Here is a 27,079-nt window from a genome sequence, read left to right as displayed (position 1 = left end):
GGGCAGGGATGAGAGTGGAGATGGGGAGGATAATGGATTTGAAACTATGACAGCAGTACAAGGGACAGGGTCTAGGTTTCCCATAATAATCACAACCTCAATGACAATGACAAAAGTCATAGTGAAGCACAATAGCTCTGGTTTTAGTTGGCCCTGGTGGAAATCTTCTCTCCCTACATTTTACTTAGAAAAATTTAAAACCTCAGAGGCTTGCAAGACAGTTTCCACAGACATTGGTATACCTTTCACTCAGATTTACAAATTGTTACATTTTGCTTTTCCCCACTTGCTTGTATCATTTTTTTCCTTAGCCACTTGGAAGTTGTTGCAGAAATCACTAATCACTTTGAATAAGGAGATTCTTTTATGTAATTGCCATGTCATGATCTTATTTAAAATATTTAATATTGATGTACTAGAATTCAACATAAAGTCCAATTGGCCCAAATAATAAAAGCTACTTCTTTTCACTAGAGAGAGAGAGAGAGAGAGAGAGAGAGAGAGAGAGAGAAATCCACTATCCAACCAAGGAATAGGCATTTTATTTAGTTGTTCTCTTTTTCATCACCCTGCCCCTTTTTTTCTGGTCAAGGTTTGAAGAACTTTTTTAAAAAAGAGATGATCAAACAAAATATAGGAGGCCTACTGCAATCAGTTCCACTGTTTTCTTTTTCTACTTGTTTAAAGATTTTTTAACTTTTTATTTGAAATTATTTTAAACTTATATACATTTGCAAAAATAGTAAAAAGACCATTTGTATTTTCCTCTAGTCATCAATTATTTACATTTTGCTGCATTAATTTTGCTGTTCAATTGTGTACAAATATATACTCATCTATATTTTTTTTCTGACCCATGAATAAAGTCTCCCCTCTTGTGCATTAATACTACAGGATATTATCTTATATAACCACAGTGCAAACGCTGAAATCTAGAAATTTAACATCAACAATATACTATTCATATTCAAATTTATTTAACAGAATATTGTTTATAGCTTTTTTGGGGGGAAGACACAGAATCCAGTCAATAAATACATATTATATTTAGTTCTTGCATCTCTGTATTTTTCTTTTTTTTTTTTAAAGAGAGAGTGAGAGAGGAGAGAGAGAGAGAGAGAGAGAGAGAGAGAGAGAGAGAGAGAAAGAGAGAGAATTTTTAATATTTATTTATTTTTTTTTAGTTCTCGGTGGACACAACATCTTTGTTGGTATGTCGTGCTGAGGATTGAACCCGGGCCGCACGCATGCCAGAGGAGCGCGCTACCGCTGAGCCACATTCCCAGCCCCTCTGTATTTTTCTTTGATCTAGGCAAACACCTAGTTAATCCCATCCCATCTGTGAGAGAGAGAGTGTGTGTGTGTGTGTGTGTGTGTGTGTGTGTGTATTTCACAACATTGACCTTTCTGAAGCATTCAGGCCAGTTGTTTTGAAAATGTCCCCTTGCTTTGCATTTGTCTGGGTGTTTTTCCATGACTAGATTCACGCCAAACATGTTTGAATACTTCATAGGTGATGTGTCTTGCTCAGTGCAGAATATTAGGCATACATGTGAAGATGTGCACTTAGTTATGCTCTCTCATTTTCTTTTTGGTCATTGTTTAAAATGTTAGTTTTTTTAAAAAGAATTGATTACATAAAATAGAGGAAGACTAATGTAGAGTTCTATTTCTTTTGTAAACTGTTGGTTGCACCTGTTAAGTCTGATTGTTTGGTTCAGCTGGATTGGAAAGTGGGCTTCCTGTTTTGCTAGTTGGCTAAGTGGGTTATTGCGATGGTCTCCTCAGCTGTGAAGTGGGGATAACAATGCTCCTGACTTCATTGGGTTGGTGAATTGATACATTTTGGACACTGATTTCAGAACAGTATCTTGGCATAACATAAGTATTTGATAAATAATTATTATCACCCCCCCCCAAGTGCACAAGCTATCAAGTCTCTACCCTTGATCTATGCCCCCAGCTCCTCATGGCTAGTATTTTTACCACAATATAGAGGACGTAATACTAATGCACAGATCTTCATCACTCCAGACCTAGTGCAGCGTGTGCAGATAGGAAGCGTTCAGAATAATTGTTGGCAGGACAGCCCTGTGATATAGAGTGCTATCGACGCAGTATACCGCTTTACAGTTAGGAAACTGAGGCTTAGAGGCGAAGTAGCTTATCTAAGGTCACACAGATCATTGTAAGTGTCAAGAGAGTGGATTTGAACTGGATTGAGGGGTGGGTCTACCACGCGGCCTGCGCAGTGGTTTCATTAATGAGGTTCTAGGCATAAAGTTAGTTAGACGAGATCGAAATAAAAACACAAGACTCAATTACCTTAATTCTATTGCTAGGTCCGAGACGGCTCCCCTCTCTGGTTTGCTCCTCTAGCCGCCCAGCAGGGCAGCAGGGATTACTCAGGGCTAGCAGGAGAGAGAGAGCGAGCACGCCGGGGAGTAGCCTTTTATTAGGGAACCAGAGATTCAGGGGAGAATTCCATCCAATGAAGGTTGAGGGGGGGCTGCACTCCAAGGTCAGGGTCAGCGATTGGGTCCCCGGGGTCAGTGGTCAGGCACACCCCCACACGGATGGGCTCTCTCATCAGGAGAGGGACGGGAAAAACTTCGACTTTTGCCAAAGTGCCTCAGACCCTCAACGGGAGGCACCCGATCACGTGTGAGAATGGCGTCCCACATATTCCCCCTTTTTTGTCTTAAAAATGAGGCGGCGGTTCATTCTCTGGAGTTCCTGGATTCTTGATTGGAAGACTCTCCATCCTATAGTTACAATACAAAAGAGAATTAACAGCAAAGAGAATAATCCAATAATGTACCAAGCGGAGTGTTTAAGAATATTTCCAGGGTTGAATCCATTTAACTCCTTCAATATTTGGTTAGCCAAAGAAGAAGGATCTGAAAAATCAGCTCTATTATTTTGAATGTCTTGGATATGGTGATGAAGTTCCAGAATATCCAAGCTATTATTACTATTTTGCCAAATACCTAATAAATGGTTTTTAACCTTCTCCCAATCCCAGAGAAGCATTGTACTTGGCAGCTGTAACACATACATACTTATAATTAGCATGGCATTTAAGCCTCTCCTTAAATTTTAAGGCTGAAAGTTCATTACCTACGTCTATAACAGTTGCCTCTAAGGCATTTAATTTAGTTTCAATCTTTTCATCAATATTTACTTGATTACGCAGAGCCTTGGAAGTATTTTGAGCTAAATTATTAAGAAATTTTGCATGTTGAATATTTTGAGACAACGTCAGAGACGCAGAGACAGTTGAGGCAATAAATGAGACCAGTGCTAACACACCAACAATTATGACTCCCATAGCACGTTTAGGTCTTGTTAGCTGAGCATGAATTTGCTGCAAGACTTGTAAACCAGCATCAGCATACCATGGCTCTGAAATATTAGCAAGTAATAAAACAAAAGAGGGCTGATGAAGTATTAGCACTCCTTTTCCTCCATTATACCTAGTAATACAGTTGGTTAGGTTGCACTTATTACAAGTAATAATATATCTGTCACCCATCCATTTAACTTTTACATTTCCAATAATTAAAACATAAGGAGATTGGACACAAGCTCTTAAGCCATAGCAAGATCCCTCTTTACAGTTCTTGCCGACAAATTTTGGTAAAGGCTTATCTGTAAAATGTAAATACTCTGAGGCAGCAATTAAACGCCAAATATCTTTTTGAATACCTCCTTCACTATAAGTCAAAATATTACTAACAAATCCTGCAGGTGTCATAGCAGAATTTCTTCGTAATTGTCTTTTATCAATCTTTGGAGACCAGTCTAAAATATACCCACTATCTTTAGACACCTTATGTTGTACAGGAAAGGCATTTACACAATCCATCCATTTAGGAAAGGTGCCGATCTCAATTATAGAACTATTTGGACAGTGGGGTATCTGTGGAGGTTTTGCAGAAATGACTGGCTTGTTATGGGAAAGTCCCATCTTAATTACTGATCTAGTGTTAGGTTTTAAGTCCCCATAAATAGAATTATTTGTCAGTCTAGGTTTACCAATCGCTGTCTTTTCTTCAAATGATACTTTCAGACAGCCAGCATGTTTATCATGTGACCAACACAAGGGTAATTGGGCACTGTAGCCAGAATAATTAAATCTAGTCACATGATTGGGAGTAATATGAGTATCTGTAAATCCTCCCATCATGAATGAGTCATTAGTAAATACTGGAATAGATTCTCCAGTCCACACAGCTGGGTGTACCAGGGGTGGATCTGGGAAATATGTCCAATAAGTGTCTACTTGATTCCCTTTTACCTGACAATATTCCCCAGTAGGGCAATTATTGTCGCTACCATCAAGACTGGGGTCCTGTTCTTTCCTAGGCGTCGAAGTATTTGGGAAGCCTGGGTTGTTAGCTTCTTTATGTCTTTCCACGAAATCAGCTTTTCGACTGGTTCAATCCGGTCTTTCTTCATCCTTTTTCGAAATCTCCTCCTTCTGGGTATTGGCTCCTCTGGGTCGATCCTCAGTCGCTTGAGTCTGGGTTCTATCTCCTCCATGTCTGATAGCACGTTCAGGCACCCAAATAGGATGGAAAGCACCTTCTGGGAAGATACAAGCATGGCCTTTTCCCCACATTATTACCGGATCTGGACCCTTCCACTGACCAGTCTGTAAGTCTTTCCACAGAACTCTGCCTAAAGGGCCTGTTACTGAGGGAGACATTTGTCTCTCAGCAGCAGTGTGACCTTCTGCATCACAGTTTAAAAAATTTAAAACAAACAAGGCATGATTAAGGCTATTTTGGGGAGTCACAATCCTATTCCCCCCTTTTAATTTTTGTAATTGAAGTTTAATAGATAAATGAGCTCGTTCCACAATGGCTTGACTTTGGGGGTTATAAGGAATCCCTGTTTTATGATTAATTTTAAACTCTTGACAGAATTGTTGAAAAGAAGAGCTTACGTAAGCTGGAGCATTATCTGTTTTAATCTGTATAGGGCATCCTAAAACGGAAAAAGCTGCTAAGCAATGAGAAATTACATGTTGAGCATTTTCCTTAGTACGTGCTGTGGCAAAAATAAATCTAGAATAAGTGTCCACTATGACATGTACATAACATTGCTTACCAAATTGAGGAATATGAGTTACATCCATTTGCCATATCTGATTTGGTTTTAATCCACGGGGATTTACCCCTGATGGCAGAGATGGAGTGTGAATAACACACTTTGGGCATTGGCTTACAATCTGACGAGCTTGTTCTCTGGTAATACTAAATTTTTTACGTAAGCTAGAAACATTTTGATGATGCAAGGAATGGGAAGCTAGTGCACAGTCATATGAAGACATCTGTTGACAAAAAGCTACTAACTTATCAATTTTGTCATTACCTGAAACTAGAGGTCCAGGAAGATTAGTATGGGCTCGAATGTGTCCTATGAAACATGGGTACTTTCGCATTAGCACTGTCTTTTGTAAATTATGAAATAATTCAAATAACTCCTGTGATGAAGTAAACCCAATCATTGAAGTTTCAATATTTTTGGTAACTCCGACTGCATATAAGCTGTCAGAATAAATATTAATAGGCTCATTTGAAAAGTAATCTAAGGCACAGATCAGAGCTTGAAGCTCTGCTCTTTGGGCAGAAGTATAAGAAGTTTGTATCACCTCTGTGTGAACATGACTGAAAAAACCTGCCTTACCTGAGTTAGAACCATCTGTGAACACTGATAAAGCTCCCTCTATTGGATAAGCTCGTACAATTTTTGGAAAAATTAGTGATGTTAATGATGCAAATTGTACAATCTTATCACGAGGATAATGGCTATCTATCTGTCCAGGGAAATCAGCAAAAGCTATTTGCCAATAGTTAGAAGTTTGAAAAAGCCAGTTAGTTTGTTGAGCAGAAAATGGAATAATTATGATATCAGGCTCAGATCCAATTAATTGTAAAATCCTAGTTCTACCTTTAATTACTAATTGAGCTATAGAATCATGAAAAGGAATTAATGTTTTTTGAGGAGAGTGGGATAAATAAATCCACTCAATAACTCCTAATCTTTGCCATATGGCTCCTGTTGGGGTATGCTCAGTTGGAAATATTAATAAATACACTATTTCTTTAGGATCTATTCTAGTAAGCTGTGCATTTTTAATTGCAACTTCAACTTTCCTTAAGGCTGCCTTAGCTTCCAAAGTTAGCTGACGTGGAGAGGTTGGAGAAGGATTCCCTTGTAATATCTGAAATAAAGGACTTAACTCAGAAGTAGTTAGTTTTAAGGATGGCCTTAGCCAATTAATATCTCCCAATAATTTTTGAAAATCATTAAGGGTACGTAACTCCTTAACTCTTATCTGGAGATTTTGAGGACGGATTGTACGTCCTTGAATTATCTGGCCTAAATATTGAAAAGGAGACACCTTTTGAATTTTTTGAGGAGCTATACATAAACCCATTGCTGTAAGCGAAGCCTCTAACTGAGTAAAAATTTCTGAAAGTATCTCTGGATTAGCATGAGCCAATAATATATCATCCATAAAATGAATAATATATGCAACAGGAAAGCTATTCCTTATGGGATCTATTGCCTGATCAACATATTTTTGACATAGTGTAGGACTATTACGCATTCCCTGAGGAAGAACCTTCCAGCAATATCTCTTAACAGGTTCCTTAAAATTAATTGCTGGGACAGTGAAAGCAAACCTTTCACAATCTTCAGGATGCAACCTTATAGAGAAAAAGCAGTCCTTTAAATCTATTATCATCAAGCTATAATCTAAGGGAATGGCTGTGGGGGAGGGAAGTCCTGGCTGTAATGATCCCATAGGCTGAATTGCATGATTTATTGCCCTTAAATCCTGTAGTAATCTCCAATTTCCTGACTTTTTCCTAATAACAAAAATAGGTGTGTTCCAAGGACTAAGCGTTGGTTCAATATGACCAGCCTGAAATTGTTCCTCAACTAATCTATGAATTATTTTAAGCTTTTCCCCTGAGATGGGCCACTGAGAAATCCATATAGGCTCCTCTGTGAGCCACGTGATTTTTTCAGCTGTCTTAGGGATCGGGGAAGTGCTCAGGGCCCCTAGTAAAAATTTTGGTTTGGAGCATTTACTAATCTTTGTCGTGGAGACTGGCTTGTAAACAGATACTCTTCCTGAAAGGTCTCCCTATCATCTCTAGGAAAATACCTCTGATTAACTTCCTCAACTGACCTTATAGAATTTGGAGTAACTAATAATAATCCCATTTTGGTTAAAATATCTCTTCCCCATAGGTTAGCTGGTAAAGACTCTAACACATAAGGCTTAAAGACTCCACTGTTCCCATCAGAATCTTCCCAATGGAGATAGTTGGCACTTTGAGCAGGCTGTGAAACCTGTCCTATTCCCTCTAGGTTAGCTGGTGCTACATGCAAAGGCCAGTTTCTAGGCCAAAACCGACTAGACAATACCGAAATATCGGCTCCTGTGTCGATTATTCCTAGAAAATTTTTATTATTAATTCTAAGTTTTAATAAAGGGCGTTCTTGTCTTACTAACTGTGACCAATATACTCTGTCCGGCTGTTTAGAAACTGAATCTGCCGGCAGGTGCCTTTCAGAGACACAAGGCAATAATATTAATTGGGCAAAAGTATCCTTTGGGGTGAGTCTTAGGGGATAATTGGCTTTTACAGTAACATATAGCTGTTCTTTAAATCCTGAATCTATCACACCAGGTATTACCTCAATGGCTCCCTTCAAATTATTTCGTCCCAAAATTAAACCTACAGTATTATCAGGAAGCGGCCCGAAAATCCCAGTAGGAATTTGTTCTGGCCCCGTTTCAGGATTTAACTCAACTGTCCTTGAAGGTCCTAAGAAAACTGTCTGTGATCTCTGTCCCTGTCCCGGTAAAAATCGCGGACTGCTCTGGTCGGCGCCAGTGACGTCATACTGTGCGACCTTCCCTGGAATTCCCCATATTGTTGCTCGGCCCGGGGAGGGGCCGAACGGAAGTTTTTTGGCCTCCCGCTAGGAGGAAACGCTGGCGGCGAGAAGGTGGGCTCATCCGCGCCATCTGAATCCACCGCGTGGCGTTGAGTCCTGTAATATCTATTGTCGCCAGTAGATGGAGCTCTGAACTTAAAATTGCGCATGCGACACTCCCGGGCAAAATGATTGTTTCTACCACAAACGTAACATCTACCGCGGGACTTTTGACCTAAATTTTTTGGCCCCAAAGTCTCTTTTAACGCAGCCGCTAAAGTCACTGCTTGCAACTGTGTGGGATCTAAATCAGAACACAGGCGAATAAACTCAGAAACAGTTCCTTTTTTACGATGCGGTCTGAGGACATCTTGACAAATTTTATTAGCGTTCTCAAAAGCCAATTGCCTGACTATGAATTCGCTTGCTCTTGGGTCCCCTATGGATCTGTTGGCAGCCTGATATAATCGGGCTACGAAATCTGAATAAGTTTCATTGGCACCTTGTCTGATTTTGGTAAGGACTAAATTGGACTGGTCTTTGGGGACGATCTGTTTCCAAGCACGCTTTGCACAGTCAGTTATCTGATTGTATACTGCAAAATCATAATTTAATTGCCTTTCTAAAGCTGCAAAATCTTCAGTCCCTAAAAACATCGTTACTGGCGTTTCTAGGCCCTGCCTTCTGTTTCTCTCTGCTTGTTCATTACAGAAATCACTCCAATAGGTTTTCCAGATTAAGTAATCTCCCCCACTCAGACAAGATCTGGCTATAAAAATCCAATCGCTAGGAGGAAGGGGTTGTGAACAAATATTTTCTATCAGACTTTGAACAAAAGGGGAATTTGGACCATACGTCTCACATGCACTTTTTAATTCTTTAATAGTTTTAAATGGAATTACAGTATGAACTCTTACTCTCTGATCTTGTTCATCAGTTTGTTCAAAAACTGGAAAGAGGTAAAAACCACTAGTATCCTCCCCCATTTCTTGAGCCTTCTTAATACCTTGCTGGACTGGGGTAAGAAGAGTCATTTTTAATTTAGCATACCTGTTAAATTTGGTCCTTCTAGCAGGTACCGGCCGAATTTGAATAGCTTGGGCAGGCGGTGTTAAACGCAGCCTATTGAAATTTCTCTCTAAGTCCTGAATTTCAATATCTGATTCTTCCTCTTCAGACTGTGAGTCATGGTCCGAATCTGAACTATCGCCATTTTGAATTTGGGTTTCTACACCACGTGGTTGAGAAGAACCCTGAGCCCCTCTAGGAGTCTCTTCCGTATTTTCCTCTCTAGCAAGATCATCTATCTTTTCCGGAGGGCCTTCTAGGATCTGGGAGGTTTCTCCTCTATGATGTTGCTCTGTACAATCGGCCTGTGGGTTAGTCTGATCCTGTGAGCTAAAGTCCACATTTTTAACCTTTGGCTTGGCCCCTAGTGCCTTTGTTTTTAAAGGGCTTAAGGGAAAGGGAATTAACTTAGCCTCAGGCTGATTCTCCATTTGAATAGACCTAACAGCTCCTTGAATGCCTTTTAAAAGGTCCTCAGGGGGCCACGAACTCTGGCCCATATATTCAAAAAGACAAACTTCTAGAGCTGTCCATGTTTTCTGTATATTTTCAATGCCTCCAGGTAATTCATTAGAAATACAAACTCTCTGTAACTTCCTTCCTAATTTCTCCCAAGTAAGTAAATTTGGAGATTCCTGTTCGCAAAACCAAGGACAATATTCACCTACAATCTTTAAAAATTGTAATAACTGAGTTTTCTTTATCTGTTTCCCTTTCTGATTAATTATACTGTCTAAAATAGTCAGGTACATTTCCTTATCAGTAGAAGTTGAATTTCCCATTTTAATTAATTTAACGTCTCTTTCCTTCAATAACTCCAGGTACTTTTGTGACCCAATGTCACCTCTTCCTTTATCTTTAATTTTTCCTTTATTTCTTTATTTCCTTTTTCCTATCCTTATATCTTTTTTTTCTTATCTTTATAGCCGGCTCCCACTCAATCTAACTAATCTAGAATGCCCCCCTCGTGGGCGCCAAATCTACCACGCGGCCTGCGCAGTGGTTTCATTAATGAGGTTCTAGGCATAAAGTTAGTTAGACGAGATCGAAATAAAAACACAAGACTCAATTACCTTAATTCTATTGCTAGGTCCGAGACGGCTCCCCTCTCTGGTTTGCTCCTCTAGCCGCCCAGCAGGGCAGCAGGGATTACTCAGGGCTAGCAGGAGAGAGAGAGCGAGCACGCCGGGGAGTAGCCTTTTATTAGGGAACCAGAGATTCAGGGGAGAATTCCATCCAATGAAGGTTGAGGGGGGGCTGCACTCCAAGGTCAGGGTCAGCGATTGGGTCCCCGGGGTCAGTGGTCAGGCACACCCCCACACGGATGGGCTCTCTCATCAGGAGAGGGACGGGAAAAACTTCGACTTTTGCCAAAGTGCCTCAGACCCTCAACGGGAGGCACCCGATCACGTGTGAGAATGGCGTCCCACAGGTGGGGATGTATTTTGTAAATCTTTAAGGGCTCTGAAGACATGAAGAATTGAATTGGAGCGCCAGGGCAGAGTTCTGTGGCACATACATACAGCAGGCGCCTAAAAATGTTTGTTGCGTGAATGAGAACGAAAATGAGTCACCTGACGACTGCCTGCGTGCTCTTCGGCGTAGCGGCAGGAGAACCCGGTCCTCCCTGTGTTAGGGCTAAGACCACGGGTTCATACGGGGGTGTGGCTTCTGATAACCCCGCCCCTCGCCTCGCCTCTCCTGGCGTTCTCTGACGGCAGAGGTGTTTTGGCCCGTGGGTGGAGCCGTAGCCCCAGTCTCCTCCGGGGTCCGTAACCGGAAGCCGGGCGTCCAGGATCCCTGATAGCGGCCCGCGATGTCGGATAGGGACGCGGGGCAGAGTGGAAGCTCGTCGGGGGCCCGAGCGGCGACTGTCAGCGACATCCACGAGCTGATGCGTCGCAAGGAGGAGATCGAGGCTCAGATCAAGGCCAATTACGAAGTGCTGGAGGGCGTGAGTGGGGGCTCGGAGCGCGGCCTGCGTGGGCCCGGGAGGGCCGGGAGGTCGGGAGACCGGAGTCCCGCTCCGGCGCGGTTCGTGGGTCTTCCGCTCCCGGGGAGGTCCGTGGGCAGCAGACAGTGCGGGCCTCGGCGGCGGCAGCTTCAGCCGCTGGGTTGGCAGTTCTGGCACGCGTTTGTGGCGTCTTCTCTCTGTGCCTGGCGCTGTCTTTGGCCTGTCCGCTTAATCCTCGTGGCGACCCTTGAGGTGGGAGCTGTTCTGTCCCCACCTTAGGGAAGGGGTCGCCGCGGCGTTCCTTCGACCTGCCTGGAGCCACAGAGCTGCAATATTAGCAGAGGCAGGGGCGGTAGTCAGTGTCGACAGGTGAAGTTGGCTTTGCTGATGTTTTACCTCAGCGTCCACTGAGTCTCAGTATAGGTGAGAATCACCTGGCATCTGGTTGATGCTGACGCTGATAGTGTAAGGACTACGTCTTGACTGACAAGGCCTGATATCCTTTTTGTCCAAGGAAGAAACAGAGACCCAGAGTGGGGCAAAAGCTTGCCTAGTTCCGCAATGGCAGGAGTGGAGTGCTTCTCAGGTCTGTCTGACTCCAAAGGAGGGAGTGTTCCTTATGCCACTTGGTGTAAGACCACAAATCACTTTGCAGTGAAAGAGGAGGCTAATTATATCCAAATAGGTGTGATGGGAAAAGATGTATCCTGTGGAGGCCAAGGTACCTTTACTGGGTGCACACCTGACCCCTGAAGGGTGCTGGGTTGTGGGTTTTATCAGGAATCCCGACAACTACACCATGAAGTTGGTAGTGCCCTTGAAGCTCGGAAAAGGGAAGTCACTTGCTCAAAGTCATGTGTGGGATTCAGACCACAGATCTGTTCAGTCCAGAACTTTCAAGAAGATTGCCTGCAATTTCTCCAATCTTACTTACTTTTTCTACCGCAGACAGAACTATCCACATCTTATATACAATTATTACATTGATATTGATATTACTCAGATATTTTTATTTTAAAATAAAAATCTGTAATTCCTCTGTATATGAAAAATTTCGATTTCTTCCCTCAAATATGAGGTACATATTAAGGTGATAACTGTACATCAATTTCTTCTACCTGTGCTTTGTTGCTGCTGAAGGCTTTATGCCTGAAATCTTACTCTATGTTTGATTTTCCTTTAATGGAGAGTTAAAAGTCTAACTTTTTTTTTTTTTTTTTTTTGGTACCAGGGATGAACCCAGGGATGCTTAATCAGTGAGCCACGTTCCCAGCCCTTTTTATTTTTTTTTTATCTTGAGACAGGGTCTCATTAAGTTGCTTATGGCCTAATTGACTCTGAACTTCCAATCCTCCTACCTCAGCCACATGAGCCCCTGGGATTATAGGCGTTTGCCAGGTGTCCAGCTCACTTGAATTTCTTAGAATAAAGCATAGGCATAAATCTAAGTGAACTTGAGTTAGTTAAAACCTTCTTAGATATGACACCAAGAGCACAAGATATGAAAGCAAAAATGATAAATTGGATTTCAAAATTAAAGTCATGTTTCAAAGCATATAATCAAGAAGATGAAAAGACAAGCCATAAAATGGGAAAATCCTTAGAAAATATCTGGTAAGGGTAGCATCTAGAATTTAGTAAGTGCACTTACAACTCTATAGTAAAAAGACAACTCAAAATATAAGCAAAGAATCTGAATAGACATTTTCCAAAGAAAATATAGTAAATACAAATGGCCAATAAGCACATGAAACAGTGCTGACTGTGAGTAGCTGTTGGTGAAATGCAAATCAAAACCATGGTGAGAAGCCACCCTCAGCCACTGGGATGTCTCTCATAGAAAGACAAGTAATAACAAGTATTTCAGAGTTAGTGTTGTTTAAACCTATGTGTGAGCTGCCACTGGTGTAGGTCCCACCCTTTAGGAAGCAGTGTCTTATGTAGTGTTGATTCTGTGAGGCCAGTCCCTCCTGGTGTTTGTGGGAAGAAAGGAGACACATACCAGAGCCCTCTGTGTTGAGGACGAGTGTTGAACCCTCTCCCTCAACAGGGAACTGGTCTGGGGGTACACAGAGAAGAGGTGAGGAAAGTGAACAGGTAGCTCTGTCAGTGCTGTGCACACTGGGCAGCTTGTCTCTGGAGTGACAAATAATTAGACTCCATTTGTTATTTTCTATGCATGGTAGTTTCCTGGGGCCTCTCTGACAAATTGCCACAAAGTTGGTGGCTTAAAAAGAATTTATTCTTGGGGCTGGGGATGTGGCTCAAGCAGTAGCGCACTCGCCTGACATGCGCGGGGCACTGGGTTTCCATCCTGAGCACCACATAAAAATAAAAAAATAAAGATATTGTGTCCACCGAAAACTAAAAAATAAATATTTTAAAAAATTCTCTCTCTCTCTTAAAAGAAAAAAAAGAATTCTCTCTCAATTTTAGTGACTGAAGTCTAAAATCATGGTGTGTCAGTAGGATTGGTCCCTTCTGGAGGCTCTCGGTTCCAGTCCTGTGTCCTGTGCCCTATGCCCTCTCAGTTTCCGGTTGCACCTGCAGTCCTTGGCTTGCAGCTGTGTGACCTCAGTCCCTGCCTTCATTTCCACCTGGCCTTCTGTCCAGCTGTGTCCAGCTCCCCCTTTGCCTTTCTGTTTCAAGGACACCGTCACTGGTTTTAGGCCCATGAGGAATCCAGGATGATCTTGTCTCAAGAGCCTAAGCTTAATCACATCTGCAAAGACCTTTTCCCAGATAACGTCACATTCAGAGGTTCTGGGGGTGAGAATGTGGTCATATCTTTGGGGGGGGCACTATTCAGCCCTCTACACTATGGATATGCCTGGCTCTGTGCTGAGTGTCCACAGAGCTCAGGTCATTAGTTCTTGCAGCAGGGAGGGGGGGGCGAGTCTGTTCCCATCATGCAGTGAGGAAACTGAGGCATAGAGAGAGGAGGGCAAGGCACAGGCGCCAGCAGCTCCATGGCAGAACAGGGACTCAAGTTGTCTAACCAGGTACAAAGCCCCTGCCTTACACCGTGTGACATGTTTGGTTATTTTTATGCACTGTCCCTTGATTTATGTAGGAAGAGACTTTAAAGTAGTAAGGCAAGTTTTGTGTGGTGGCACATACCTCTTCCTGTAGTCCCAGCTTCTTGGGAGGCTGAGGCAGGGAGATCACTTGAGCCCAGAGGTTAAAGGCCACCCTAGGAAAACTAGTGAGACCCTGTCTCAAAATAAAATGTTAAAATAAATGTATTATTTTGAATAGGGAATACATTCCCATTGTCAAAATTTGAAGCCTGCAAAAATATGAAAAAAAAAGATGAGATGAAAAGTCTTTTTCCCACCCCTGACAACAGTGCCCCTCCTTGGAGGTCGCCAGTAATGTCTTTATCCTTCCGGGGATGAAAAGCATCTTGGAAAGCCCTTGTAGAGCTTTTAATTTTTAGAAGACTGAAAACTCAGCCACAGCTGGGAGCTCTGTGGGGGTTTTCACCCCCCTCCAACTTCAGGGTGACTAGCTGGGTGCCAGGTGTCTGGGGGAAGGAGGATTTGGGGGAGTTGGTGGAGAGGTGGGCTCATGGTGATGCTCGGGAGGGAACCTCAGTTTTGTGTTCCCTGTTTTAACTTCAGAAAAGAACATGTTCATGCATAATATTTATAATTTAAATATTAAAGATGAAAGGCTAGTCCCACCTCACAGGTAGTTGTGAAGTCATGAGATAAGCACCTCTCCTGCACCTGTATTATAGCTCAGAAGGGCAAGGGTCTGGGGAATGGCTTATGGAGAACGCTCCACCTGTGACATCTTTTTGACCACATGTTTTTCCTCCAGCAAAAAGGAGTTGGGATGAACGAGCCACTCGTGGACTTCGAGGGCTACCCCCGGGCAGACGTGGACGTGTACCAGGTTCGCACCGCGAGGCACAACATCATCTGTGAGTGGCCCTCATGGGTTCCTTGTTACATGGCGGGATGCTAAAGGCCACGAATGGAATGGCCTGTATTCAGGATATCTGCTGACCCCTCTCCTTGATGCGATTATCTCACTGCCCCCATCAAGGGACATACTGAAGGGAGCAAGTTAGACTCGAGGGTTCTACATGGAGGCTTTCATTTTTTTTGTTTTGTTCTTAAGAAAACTTTGTTGATCTACAGAAGCCCAAGTCCAGTGCTGCTTAAGGTCCTGGTCAAATCCATTGTGTGTGTGTTAGGGAACATGTTCGGCTGTTTAGGGTAGTGACCTGACTATGGTCACTCCAACAAAAGACATGAAATGTGTACACTGGGCTGCTGAGCACAAGTCCAGGTTCTGCATCTCCTTTGGGGTCAGCAGCCCGTGTTGCAAGCAGGAAAGAAAAGGCAGGAAGAGATGGGGAGTCCGGCGCCAGCCAGCACCCCCTCTCTAGGATCTTTTCTGCAAGTCCTGCCTCCTGCCCATTCTGTCAACTTCTCCTTCCCCTCATAGGCCCTTCTGCCCATCAGGAAAGCTGGGGACCAACCGCAGGCGCAGGTGCATCACTGTCCTGAATGAAATCTTTTATGCATTCATTTGCTTTTAGCTAAGGGACTGGGAGAGAGCAGAGGCTGGGTGCTGGTTTTCTGTTTCTGTTGTAACAAATGCCCACAAGACTTCCTGCCTTTAAACCACACACATTCAGCATACTTTTCTGGAGGTGAGAAGTGCAGATGGGTCTCACTGGACTAAACTCAAAGAGTCCGCAGGGCTGGCTCCCTGTGGAAGCTCAGGGAAGGTCCCATTTCCTTGCCTGTTCCTGCAACCAGAGGCCACCTGTATTTCCCGGCCCCTGGACATCTCCGTCTTGAAGGCTTTTGCATCTTCCCTGCCTCTGATTCTGTCTTCGCCTCTTTCTCTCACTCTCCTGTCTCCTCTTTCACTTCTCAAGACCACTGTGATGAAGGGCCATCTCCCCATCTCAGGGTCCTTAACCATGTCTGCCAAGTTCCTTTTGCCATGGCAGGTCAGGTGTTCACCGACTCCAGAAATGAGGCCGTGGGCACTGTGGAGGCCATTCCTCACCCTGCCCCTGGTAGGCAGCGGTGGGTCTTGACCATGGACTCTCATTACAAGGGAATTTATCATCTGTGCTTTTCACTGAAGGAATGACATTTAATCTGTTTGAACCGTGGTTTCATCTGCAGCATGCCCTGGTGGGACATGGAACCCCAGGGTTGACAGAGCTGAAGTTCCCCACGCCACAATAAGATAATGGGATACCTTTTAAGAGTGTCAGTTGACCCTAAAGATTTTGGTAAAAGAAGAACTTCATTTGTAGATTAAAATAAATAGGAAATAGAAAGACACAGAGAAGGGGAAAGCCATGTTAATATGACCAGGCTTGAGGGAAGTTTGGGGACTTTGTCTAAACCTTTAGAGTCCCTGGGATGTGGCAGTGTGCCTCTACATTAGGAGGACCCTGGGGAGATTTGAGGGGGACTGAGCTACTGAGCACCTGCTGACTTCTTTTTCTCCAAATGATAAGTTTGATATTCTAACCATTTATTAATAGTCTCCTCTTTCCCTCTAATTTAAAATGCTAGCGTTGCCACATACCACATTCTCACTCATGCTTAGGTCTATTCTTGGTCTTTTTTCACTGTCCTATTGATCTATTCTTTGGGTGCCCTATGGTGCCATCTTAATGACTTTACTACACATAAGTTCTGTTGAGCAATTCTTCCTCATTGGTGGTCTTTTGAAAAATTATTCTCACAAGTTTATTTTTTAATTTTTAAAAAATTTTTGTAGTACTGGGGATTTGAAGGGACATTTTACTGCTGAGCTCCATCCTCAGCCTTTTTTATTTAATTCTGAGTCGAGGTTTTGCTAAATTGTTGAGATTGGCCTTGAACTTGTGATCCTTCTGCCTCAGCCTCCTGAGCTGCTGGGATTATTGGCATGGCCATGGGCTCACATTTTGTTTTTGTGTTTGTGTATTAATTGTGTAGAGTAAAGGCTGTATTGTGGCATGTTTGTACATATGTGTAACATACTTTGATCATATCCACCCTTTACCCTCTCTTACCCTCCCCTTTCCTCATTAAACTATTGTATTTTTAAAACGGGCTTTATTTTTTAGAACAGTTCAGATTTATGTAAAAACTGGGAAATTAATGTAGAAAGGTCCCACATATTTTGTACCCAGTTTCCCCTGATTAGTAGCTTATTAGCCTGGTATATTTGTTGTAACTGCAAATTTGGTTTTTGAAGTCTACTGCAAAAAGATTTATCAAAAAAATTTTTAAAATTCTGATAGAATTGTAATATATTGTGAATAAAGGCATTTATTCTGTTACCCAGTAGTTGTGTATTAAGTATTGACTAGGTGTTGGGCGTTGATGGGGATTCTTGGGACCCTCATGGACCTCTCCACATGGTGGTAGACTTTCTGTTTTTAGCCTTCCTGCCAGGATGTGTCTCCATTTGCTCAGTTCTGGGTTCTTTCCTCCCGCCTGCTCCTGTGGGTTGAGTACTTGAGTCTTGGAATATCTGAGGACCTTGCCTTTGCTCCATAGTGACAGGGATGGAGTTAAGCCCACAGTCGAAGGCTCCTGGAAAGTCTGACAGGCTGTGTCCCACAGATGCCAGATGTGGGTGACAGTGAAGGTGTGCCCAGGCCTTCTTTGAAACTCTGAAGAAGGATTTGTGTGGGCAAAGAGGTGGAATCCAGAGCAGCAGGATAAGTTGTTTTGAGGTTAAAAAACAGTTATCAAAATGCCAGTGCTATGCTGGACTAACCAAGGCAGGACTTGTTTGACTGGCATGGTGATTATTTTGAATTAGCCTTTTGTACCAGAAAATCAGAGAATTTCATCCATAAGCTCTCAGTTTCCTGTTTTTTTTCCTCCCTAGGAAAACCAAGGATTTGGAGACATGGTCCTTGCCTCCCAATCGCTCTAGTTGGATAGAGCCCAGTAGCAAGGAGCCTTTAGCTAACAACTGCGGCCTCTCCCAGACAGGGTAGAGTGCCCCAGCATGTATTATGAGGCTTATGCCTCAATTTTCTTTCTCAAACTATAAGGAGCAAAGTGACATCTTTCTTGTGCAGAGCCCGCCTTACTCAATTGCTTGAGCACCATGCTTGCCCTTCACTCACAATTGAGGTCTACTTCCGCTCTCCCTTAGGTCTCAGCCAGGGCTGCCCTGCCTTTTGGAAACCCTGCCTGATGTCCTCGACAGGCTGGGCCCACACGGGGGTCGCTGCATGTTATTGTGGTGACTGTTCCACAGCTGCTTTCTCTCTAGCCAGCACACTTCAGGAAGGAAGGTCCTTTTGTCTTGTTCGAGATTTGTCCTCAGCCTCTGTCCCTAGGTCTGGCATGTAACAGGCACTTTCTAAATGCTCAGTGAGTGAGTGCAGGTGTCCTGTGCCCCTGATGTGACGGTTCTCCCCCAGGCCTGCAGAATGATCACAAAGCGGTGATGAAGCAGGTAGAAGAGGCCCTACACCAGCTGCATGCTCACGACAAGGAGAAGCAGGCGCGGGACTTGGCTGAGGCTCAGGAGGAGGCCATGAGCCACAGGATGAGCCACAATGAGGGCCACGGCCTGTCACAGGCCTTCGCCAAAGTGAACAGCGTCAGCCCTGGCTCTCCAGCCAGCATTGCGGTAATCCAGCCCAGCCCCAAATCCATACCCAGGGAGGAGCACTGTGGGTCGGTGGTCATGGGCTCTGGCGGGACAGGCTGTGGGGACCCGACCCTATCTCTTTGTGCTGCAGCTCTGAATTCCTTCACACTTCAACAAGCACTGGTCAAGGTCTACTGTGTATAGGAGGTCAGGATTTTGGAGAGGGGTCAAACCCTGCTGCTCACCAAACTGGTTGGGGGGAGAGACCTGTTCCCAGTGACAGCTGGGACACAAGATGGAAGGTGACAAATGTCCCCAGAGACAGAGAGGGACTCTCTTCTTGGGGCTCATTTTATTTTGGTATTGAAGAGTAGGTGGGAATGCTGAGCTACTGTTTGCTCAAGGCATGAGTTGTATATCTTAACAGGGTTTGTTTGCTGTTTTAATTTAATAGCATTATTGAGATAGTATTCACACGTTATAAATTACCTATCTAAGCATACAATTAAGAGACTTCTAGTGTTTTCACAGAGCATTGTGCATCCATCACCACAGTCAGTTTAAAAAATTCTCAGGAGAATGAATCAGGCATGACTTTCCTGTGATCACACATGAATACATGATCAGAAATAAAAAACATTCTCATCATCCTAAAAAGAAGCCCTGTGGTCCCAGGTAGCTGCCTCCGATTTGGCAACCTCTAATCCGCCTTTTGTTTTGTGGATTTGCTTGTCCTGGGCCTTTAATAGAAAGGGAGTGGTCGATGTAGTGTGTCTTTTGGTCAGCATCAGGCTTTCCAGGTTCCTCTGCGTTGCAGCAGGTGTCCATGCTCCCTCCCTTTTTGGGGCTGAATAACATTCCCCTGCATGGCTGTGCCAGATTGTGTTTATCCAATTGTCAGCTAATAGGCATTTGGATTGTTTCCACTTTAGAGCTGTTAAGAAAGCTGCTGTGGACATTCGTGTCCAGCTTAGCATGTAGACTTGTAGTTAAGTTTAACACCACAGCCACCCTCTGGGATAGATGCCAATCTTTACTCTGTTTGACCCATGAGGAAAAGCTTTGAAGACCTGAGGTAACCTGTGCTGGCATTGATAGCTCCCAAGAGGAAGAACTGGGTCCTGAATCCAAGACCTGCCAATCATCTTGTGATCACCAATATCACAGGACTCTAAGTTGTGCACAAGCTCTGTTTTATTCACAGCTGTATCCACAGCCTCGAGTACAGTGCTATAGTTGGTTCACAACCAGTATTTGTTAAGGGTGAATGAGTGGTGATCTTCCTTCTTGGGACTGAGAACAAAGGATTACTCTCCTCCTGGTCAGCCTCAGGCCTGTGACAGCTTTTTGGTCTTTGAGTGCAAATATCTATCTCATCTAAATCTTGACCTAAGACTGGCTTGCCTCTTCCTGCCTTTGAACCTGGGGTTGGGCCCCAGAGAGAAGCATTTTTCTGGAGAGACCTAGAAGGAACCCTGGGGAGGAAGTGGCCCAGTTGCCTACTGTCCCTTCCTGCATGAGGTATTTAAATCCCTGATGTTCGCTTTCAGCCTGCTGTTCTCCCTTATAGGAAATCTCCTCTTGACCTTGGCTTGAAGTGGGTCTTGAAGGGTGGAGAACTCCAGGAGCACATGTCCCTTAGCCTTGGTCTTCATTTCCTCTTCTCTCTTTAGGGTCTGCAGGTGGATGATGAGATTGTGGAGTTTGGCTCTGTGAACACCCAGAACTTCCAGTCGCTGCACAACATTGGCAGTGTGGTGCAGCACAGCGAGGAGGTGAGTTGGGGAGTCGGGGGCTCCCTGGCAGGTTGGAAGCTACATATACTGGGGCTACAAACAGCAGAAGCATACAGCTCACTGTTCTGGAGGCTGGGGAGCTCAGGAGCAAGGCCCTGCAGACTCAGGGTCTGGTGCAGGCTGCTTCCCAGTCCACCGATGCCACGTTGCCACTGCATCCTCATGAGTCTCAGCATGAGGGCTCCACTCTCATGGCCTGATGCCAACCAGAGGTCCCACCTTTTGGTACCTTCATACTGGGGATCAGGATTTCCGAGTATGAATTGGAGGAGGGGACCCAGATATTCTGACGGGAAGCATCTGTGGGTAGCCTGGAAGCAGTGATGGGGCCCTGGCTGCCTCACAGCTGTTGCTCAGCGCAGTCCCTGTTTAGAGCCTGTGCACTTGCTGTTCCCTCTACCCCAAGGCTTTTCCTTCCTCACTGCCCTCCTCTTTACACTACTGACACCTTCTCAGCAAGGCCTTTCCTAGCCACCCTACCTCAAATCCCCCTCCTGTTTCCTGTTCCTGTTTTCATGTAACAGTGTTTCTGGAGGTCTGTTCACTTGGGCTCATGCCTTGCTCTTTTTCACTGTCGCGTAGTACTCTGTTGTTGATACGGGGGATGGTTAGGTATCGCCAGCTCTGTGCCAGTGTGAAGAGTGGGGCACACTGTATGTGACTGTACACGTGTGTTTCTCTCCATGGATACTAATGAGTAGGTTCATAAGCTTGAAGAGTATGCATGTTTAAGGTAATTTGATAAGGTTTTACTAATTTACACCCTGATCAATATGTGTATTGATCTTTTAAAATTTTTGCAAAGTTGACATTTTGTTTTAATTTGTATTGTCTTGACTACTGGAAAAAGTTGAATATCTGTTTTTATATGTTCAAAAAAAATTTTCATGGTGCTGAATGTTAATGTTAACAGCGTTCTGTTTTATCCATTTAGATAGTTTTCAAGTTTATGGAAGTAAGGAGATAAATCTTGTAGATAAATCTCTGTTTCTTCAGATAACTTACTTAAGGTGCAGTTTCTGGATCAAGTGTATATATTTTCTGTCTTTTTTTTAGTTTTCAGCAGACACAACATCTTTGTTTGCATGTGGTGCTAAGGATCGAACCTGGGCCGCACGCATGCCAGGCGAGCATGCTACTGCTTGAGCCACATCTCAAGCCCCTAGTGCATATATTTTCAAAAAAGTAAATCTTCAGTTAAAAACATTATTGTCTGGCTAGAGTGTGACTCAGTGATAGAGCATATGCCTAGCTCTGGATTCAGTTCCCTGCATTACAAAAATAAATAAATAGTCTTTATTATAAAAACAATGCATATTTTATTCAGTCTTAAAATGGAATGAGCCAGGGCCTGAGGTTGTGGCTCAGTGGTAGCCACTTGCCTAGCACGTGAGGCACTGGGTTTGATCCTCAGTACCACATAAAAAAATAAACCAATAAAATAAAGGTATTGTGTCCAAAAAAAAAAAAAAAAAAAAAGGAATGAGCCAAAGCAGTCCTTAGCCAGAAGGAGGCATCACAATACCTGGCATTAAATTATACTACAGAATTATAGCAACTAAAACAGCATGGCATTGCACCAAAACAGGAAGACGACCAACAGAATAGAAGACATAGAGACAAACTCACATAAATACAGTTGTCTCATACCAGACAAAGGCACCAAAAACATACATTGGAGAAAAGATAGTCTCTTTAACAAATGGCGCTATGAAAACTGGAAACCTGTATGTAGTAGAATGAAATTTAACCCCTGTCTCTCACCCTACACAAAACTCAAAGCGGATCAAAGACCTACGTATCAGACCAGAAACCCTGCACCTACTAGAAGAAAATGCAGGGCCAGCACTCTAATATGTCACCGAACTGACCTCATCAGTAAGACTCCTAAAGTACAAGAAATAAAATCAACAAATGGGATGGTATGAAACTGAAAAGCTTCTTCCCAGCAAAGAAAATAATTAGGAGTGTGAAGAGAGAACCTACTGAATAGGAGAAAATCTTTGCCACCTGTACCTCAGATAAGGCATTAATTTCCAGGATACAAAGAACTCAAAAAGCTTAACACCAAAAAACTACAAATAACCCAAATAATCAGTAAATGGGCAAAGGAACTAAACAGATGCTTTTCAAAAGAAGAAAAATGGTCAACAATACATGAATACATGAAAAAATGTTCACCATCTCTAGCAATTAGAGAAATGCAAATTAAAACTACACTGAGATTTCATCTTACTCCATTCAGAATGGCAATTATCAAGAATGTAAGTAACTATAAATGTTGGTGAGGATGTGGGGGGAAAAGGTACACTCATACATTGCTGGTGGGACTGCAAATTGGTGCAACCAACTCTGTAAAGCAATATGAAGATTCTTAAAAAACTAGGAATGGAACCACTATTTGACTCAGTTATGCTACTTCTCGGTATATATCTAAAGGATTTAAGATCAGCATACTACAATGACACAGCCACATTAATGTTTACAGCAGCACAATTCACAATAGTTAAACTATGGAACCAAACTAGGTGCCCTTCAACAGATGAATAGATAAAGAAAATGTGGTATATATGTATAATGGAATATTACTCAGCCATAAAGAAGAGTGAGTTTGTGACATTTGCTGGTAAATAAGTGGAACTGGAGACTACCATGCTAAGTGAAATAAGCCAATTCCCCAAAACCAAAGGGTGAATGTTCTCTTTGATTTCTTGATGTTATCACACAACAAGGGGGGTGAGAGGAAGAATAGAAATTCAATAGATTAGACAAAGGGGAATGAAGGAGGAAGAGAGTGGGGATGGGAATAGGAAAGACAGTAGAATGAATCAGACATAACTTTCCCTGTGTACATATATGAATACCGCAGTCAATCTCAACATCATGTACATCCACATGACTGGGATCCTAATTAGAATAAGATATCCCATGTTTGTAAGAATGTCAAAATGGACTCTACTGTCATGTATAACTAAAAAGAACAAATAAAATTTAAAAAAAAGGAATAAAGCACATCGGTGAACCATGAAAACCTGGTGCTAAATGAAGAACCTGATGCAAAAGCCCACATATTATATGACCCACTCATATGAAATTGTCCAAAAGGCAAATCCAGAGGTTCAAGGTCCTGAGGTGGGAGGAGCAGAGCACCCAAAGGAAGGTGATTGAATCCCAGAATCAAGGAAAGTGGAGGGGGGAGGAGGCCTTGAACTTGTGGGATTATAGACATGCCAGCGCACCTGACTGCATGTAACTCTGGACAGTTTTGTTCTTTTTTTTCCTCCTCCTCCTCCTCTTTTTTTTTTTTTTTTTTTTGGTGTGTGGTCATGGGGATTAAACCTGGAACTTGGTGAATGCTAGGCAAGTGTTCTGTCACAGAGCTGCATCCCCAGCCCTTTTTAAAATTATTATTATTATTATTAGTAGTAGTAGTAGTAGTACTGGGGATTGAACCCGGGGAGGGTTAACCACTGAGCCACATCTCCAGCCCTTTTTTTATATTTTATTTAGAGATAGAGTCCTGCCAAGTTACTGAGGCTGGCCTCAAACATGCAATCCTCCCATCTCATCCTCCTGAATTTCTGTGATTATAGACGTGCACCACTGTGCCTAGCTGAATAATATCTTATAGGTGGATATTTTGAGTATTCTCAGTTTTTGAATATATATATATATATATATATATATATATATATATATATACACACACACACACACACACACACACACACACACACACACAGTCCTGGAATGAACACTTTATTTGCGTATCTTCTTATGCTTTTGTAAAATGTATCTTACATAGTACCCTGTAAATATTTTTGAGGGGAACACATTTCTCCAGCAAGATGGCACCAGTTTGTATTCCCACTGGCCCCAGGGGCCCACACTGTTGCCAACTGCAGGGTTTTGCTTTAAAATACAAATTTTGGGGGCTGGAGCTGGGGCTCAGTGGTAGAGCACTCGCCTAGCATGTGCAAGGAGCTGGGTTCAAGCCTCAGCACCACATAAAAATAAATAAATAAAATAAAAGTATTGTGTCCAACTACAGCTAAAAAAAAAAATTAAATAAATATATAAAATAAAATACAAATCTTGGTCAACTCAGTGGGCACAAAATGACATGTCAACGTTTGAACCTGAATCCTTTTGAATATTAAGTTGAACCTGAAACAATCTTATTTTTCTCGCAGAAACCCCTGAATGTGACAGTAATCCGTAGAGGGGAGAGACAGCAGCTCAGGCTTGTTCCAACGCGCTGGGCCGGGAAAGGCCTGCTGGGGTAAGGTATCTGCCTCACTCGTGCACACTGCAGCGTCAGTGGAGTGTTAGCCATAAAGTGGGGAATTCCAGGGGGCTTGCTGAATTGTGGGAATCCCCAGAATATGTAGAAACTGAGACAAAGGCTTATGGTAGCAAGGAGGCTCTAGGTGTAGAGGCAGAGAGAGCCTCAGGGTCTCCTGAGGGTCTCTGGGCCTTTCATCAGCTGGGCATTTGCTTTGAGAGAATGAAAGGGTGTTGGTGAGGAGCTCCCAAGGGCTTACCTGCTCGCCCTCCCCAGTGGGCCACCAGACTGATGCCATTCCTCTTCTTCCTTGTAGCTGCAACATCATTCCTCTGCAAAGATGACTGTCCCTGGGAAACAGTAACAGGAAAGCTTCTTCCCTTGCCCTGCCCGAGGGCCTGGTGGGAATTTCCTCATTCTCTTCACTCCCAAAGAGTAAGGATCTGGAAGAGGCTGGAAGCCGGACGTCTAGGTGGTGGAGATGCTGTGGCCTCCCAATGTATCTCTCTGGATTAAGTCATTAAAAACGAGATTTGTGCTTGGCATCTTTGGCACATTGGGCCATGTCCCAAAATGGGAATTCTCTGGATTGTGGGCAAGTGGGCGGGAGTTATTCTGGCAGGTGCCTATGTGACTTTATTCCTTTAGGAATTTTGTTTTTCAAATAAACACTGTTTTTGCAGTTCTGATATGACTGTGTTGTCATCCAAGCTTAATTTATTAGGAACCTCTCAAAACCTAAGCTCAGATGGGGTTGAAATATTCTTAAAGTTGGGCAAAACAAAACAAAACAGCAATTGGGCTGAAGCCAGCAACTTTCTTTGCATTGAACCATTGCTACTCTGGACACAGTAGTTTGGTATCCTTAGCCTCTGAGCCTCTACAGCCACCATAGCTCCCTTTGGAGAATGAGGAAAGCCAGGAGGTTCCCTGGGTGGCTCAGTGTGTGCCAGCTTCCTCTTCAGTAACTCACCAGAGGGCAGCAAGCTCCCTTCACTTCTAGAATAAAAACTCCTGCAAATTTACTTCTAAATTGACTTTTTACCCTCGAACTTTCCAGCCATGTCCTAAGAACAACAGTTTTGTGAACTAAGGTATGCTCAAAATTGTGTTTACAGATCTGACTGTTGAAGATGATGCTGCTTTCTGCCTTTCATTCTCTCTTTGGGTTTCAGTGATTCCTGGGACTCTGCATCTTAATTTCTTGTTCCAGTGTTTATTTCCCCAGCTCTTGCAGACCACTTTGTGTTTTTGGGGAGGTGTGCCACATTCTGCCAGGAAGCCTGTATTACTTAGGATTGGATTTTCTGGAGTTAGATGCAGATACCAGCTTCCCCTGATGGCAGTCGATATTGGTGTGTGCTTCCACGGTGGGTTTTCATGCTCAATTTGAAAGGCATCGTAGGAGCATCTTCTCACAACTGTCCTGCCGTACAGCCTCACGTCTTCCCTTTTATAGCCACAGACATGCTGTGTACCAGTGGATGCTGTATAAATTCCATGTTCTGATTACAAATATTTTCCATCTCTTTTTGTAAGTCCCAGACTATAATAAACAGCTTGCACCATTCAGTTTATCCCTTGGTATCTCCTTTGTTCCTTTGAGCTGTGTGCATATGAATCAGCTTAGCAGCAGTGGGGACATGGTGGGAGGTGGGAGTGGGGAAGAATCATTCACCTTCTAAAATGATAGCAGCAGAGAGTCTTCTGTAGCAGTACCTTGGCTGGTTTCCTGCAGGCCTCCCCTTGGAAAGCCCAGAATAGCCACCTGTTGCACTCTCCTGTGCGATTCTGGCTGGGAGTCAGTTTGACCCTAAATGATTTAACCACGTTGGTTTTGAAGAATTTTTGTGATAAGAACAACAAGATCCTTCAACCTGGATAATATTCAATCCCTGCTAGCCCAAATTCTCTGTGCCTTCAATGTCTCAGCCAGAGGCAGGTGATAGACCTGTGTTGTGTTCGTGAGACTAGGAAGTTCAGTTTGCTTTTGGCAAGAGGAATTTTATCAAATAGTTCATTCCACTTCACATAATCATGGCCAGCCTTGGAAAAGTCAGAATTGCCAGTGTTGGTAGTTGCAGTTTCTCGGGGGATGACACCATGGGGAAAGCCAGGGAGAGTTCCTGGAGTGTCAAAGAGCAAGGGGAGTAAGAGCTGCTACCCCAGTGGCCGGCAGGGGGCGCGCGGGCCCGGCTCGCAGCCTCTTTCTGCGCACGTGACCATGGCCCTGACCTCTCGCTTTACGGTCAGATGCCCCGGCAGGCGGCAGCCGTTACCATGGGGATGGAGCTTGGGTGGCAACCGTAACTAGGGAGCTGGTGAAGAAGGTGCCTGGTGAAAGTCCAAAACCAGCTGAGGGCTGCAGGAGGCAGGACCCCAGCTTTTTGAGGAGCAAGGTGGGCGCGCTCTATGAGTCTAGGGCAGAGT

General features: G+C 43.5%; 1 protein-coding gene and 1 long non-coding RNA gene across 3 annotated transcripts; one reads left to right on the top strand and one right to left on the bottom strand.

Annotated features, from left to right (window-relative positions):
- Positions 1-2,330: 2,330 nt before the first annotated feature.
- On the bottom strand, positions 2,331-9,184 carry LOC144254027 (uncharacterized). 2 transcript variants are annotated; one of them, XR_013343401.1, is made up of 3 exons: positions 9,016-9,184; positions 4,301-4,611; positions 2,331-2,765 (listed from the first exon to the last, which is right to left on the bottom strand). It is a non-coding gene; the product is annotated as an uncharacterized LOC144254027 (long non-coding RNA). The 2 variants fall into 2 exon arrangements; XR_013343402.1 differs by having other exon boundaries at positions 4,301-4,590.
- Positions 9,185-10,809: 1,625 nt separating this feature from the next.
- Positions 10,810-25,338, top strand: Psmd9 (proteasome 26S subunit, non-ATPase 9). The gene is made up of 6 exons (XM_026402967.2): positions 10,810-10,987; positions 14,813-14,915; positions 18,396-18,607; positions 20,242-20,343; positions 24,558-24,646; positions 24,966-25,338. Exons 1-6 carry the CDS (start codon positions 10,850-10,852, stop codon positions 24,991-24,993), a joined length of 672 nt encoding a protein of 223 aa, XP_026258752.1. The 5' UTR covers positions 10,810-10,849; the 3' UTR covers positions 24,994-25,338.
- The last annotated feature ends 1,741 nt before the right edge of the window (positions 25,339-27,079 follow it).

This window comes from Urocitellus parryii, chromosome 3 (assembly GCF_045843805.1).
Source record: "Urocitellus parryii isolate mUroPar1 chromosome 3, mUroPar1.hap1, whole genome shotgun sequence".
NCBI lineage: Eukaryota > Metazoa > Chordata > Mammalia > Rodentia > Sciuridae > Urocitellus > Urocitellus parryii.
The sequence above is the reverse complement of the archived record's forward strand: the minus strand, read 5'-3'. Positions and strand labels throughout refer to the sequence as shown.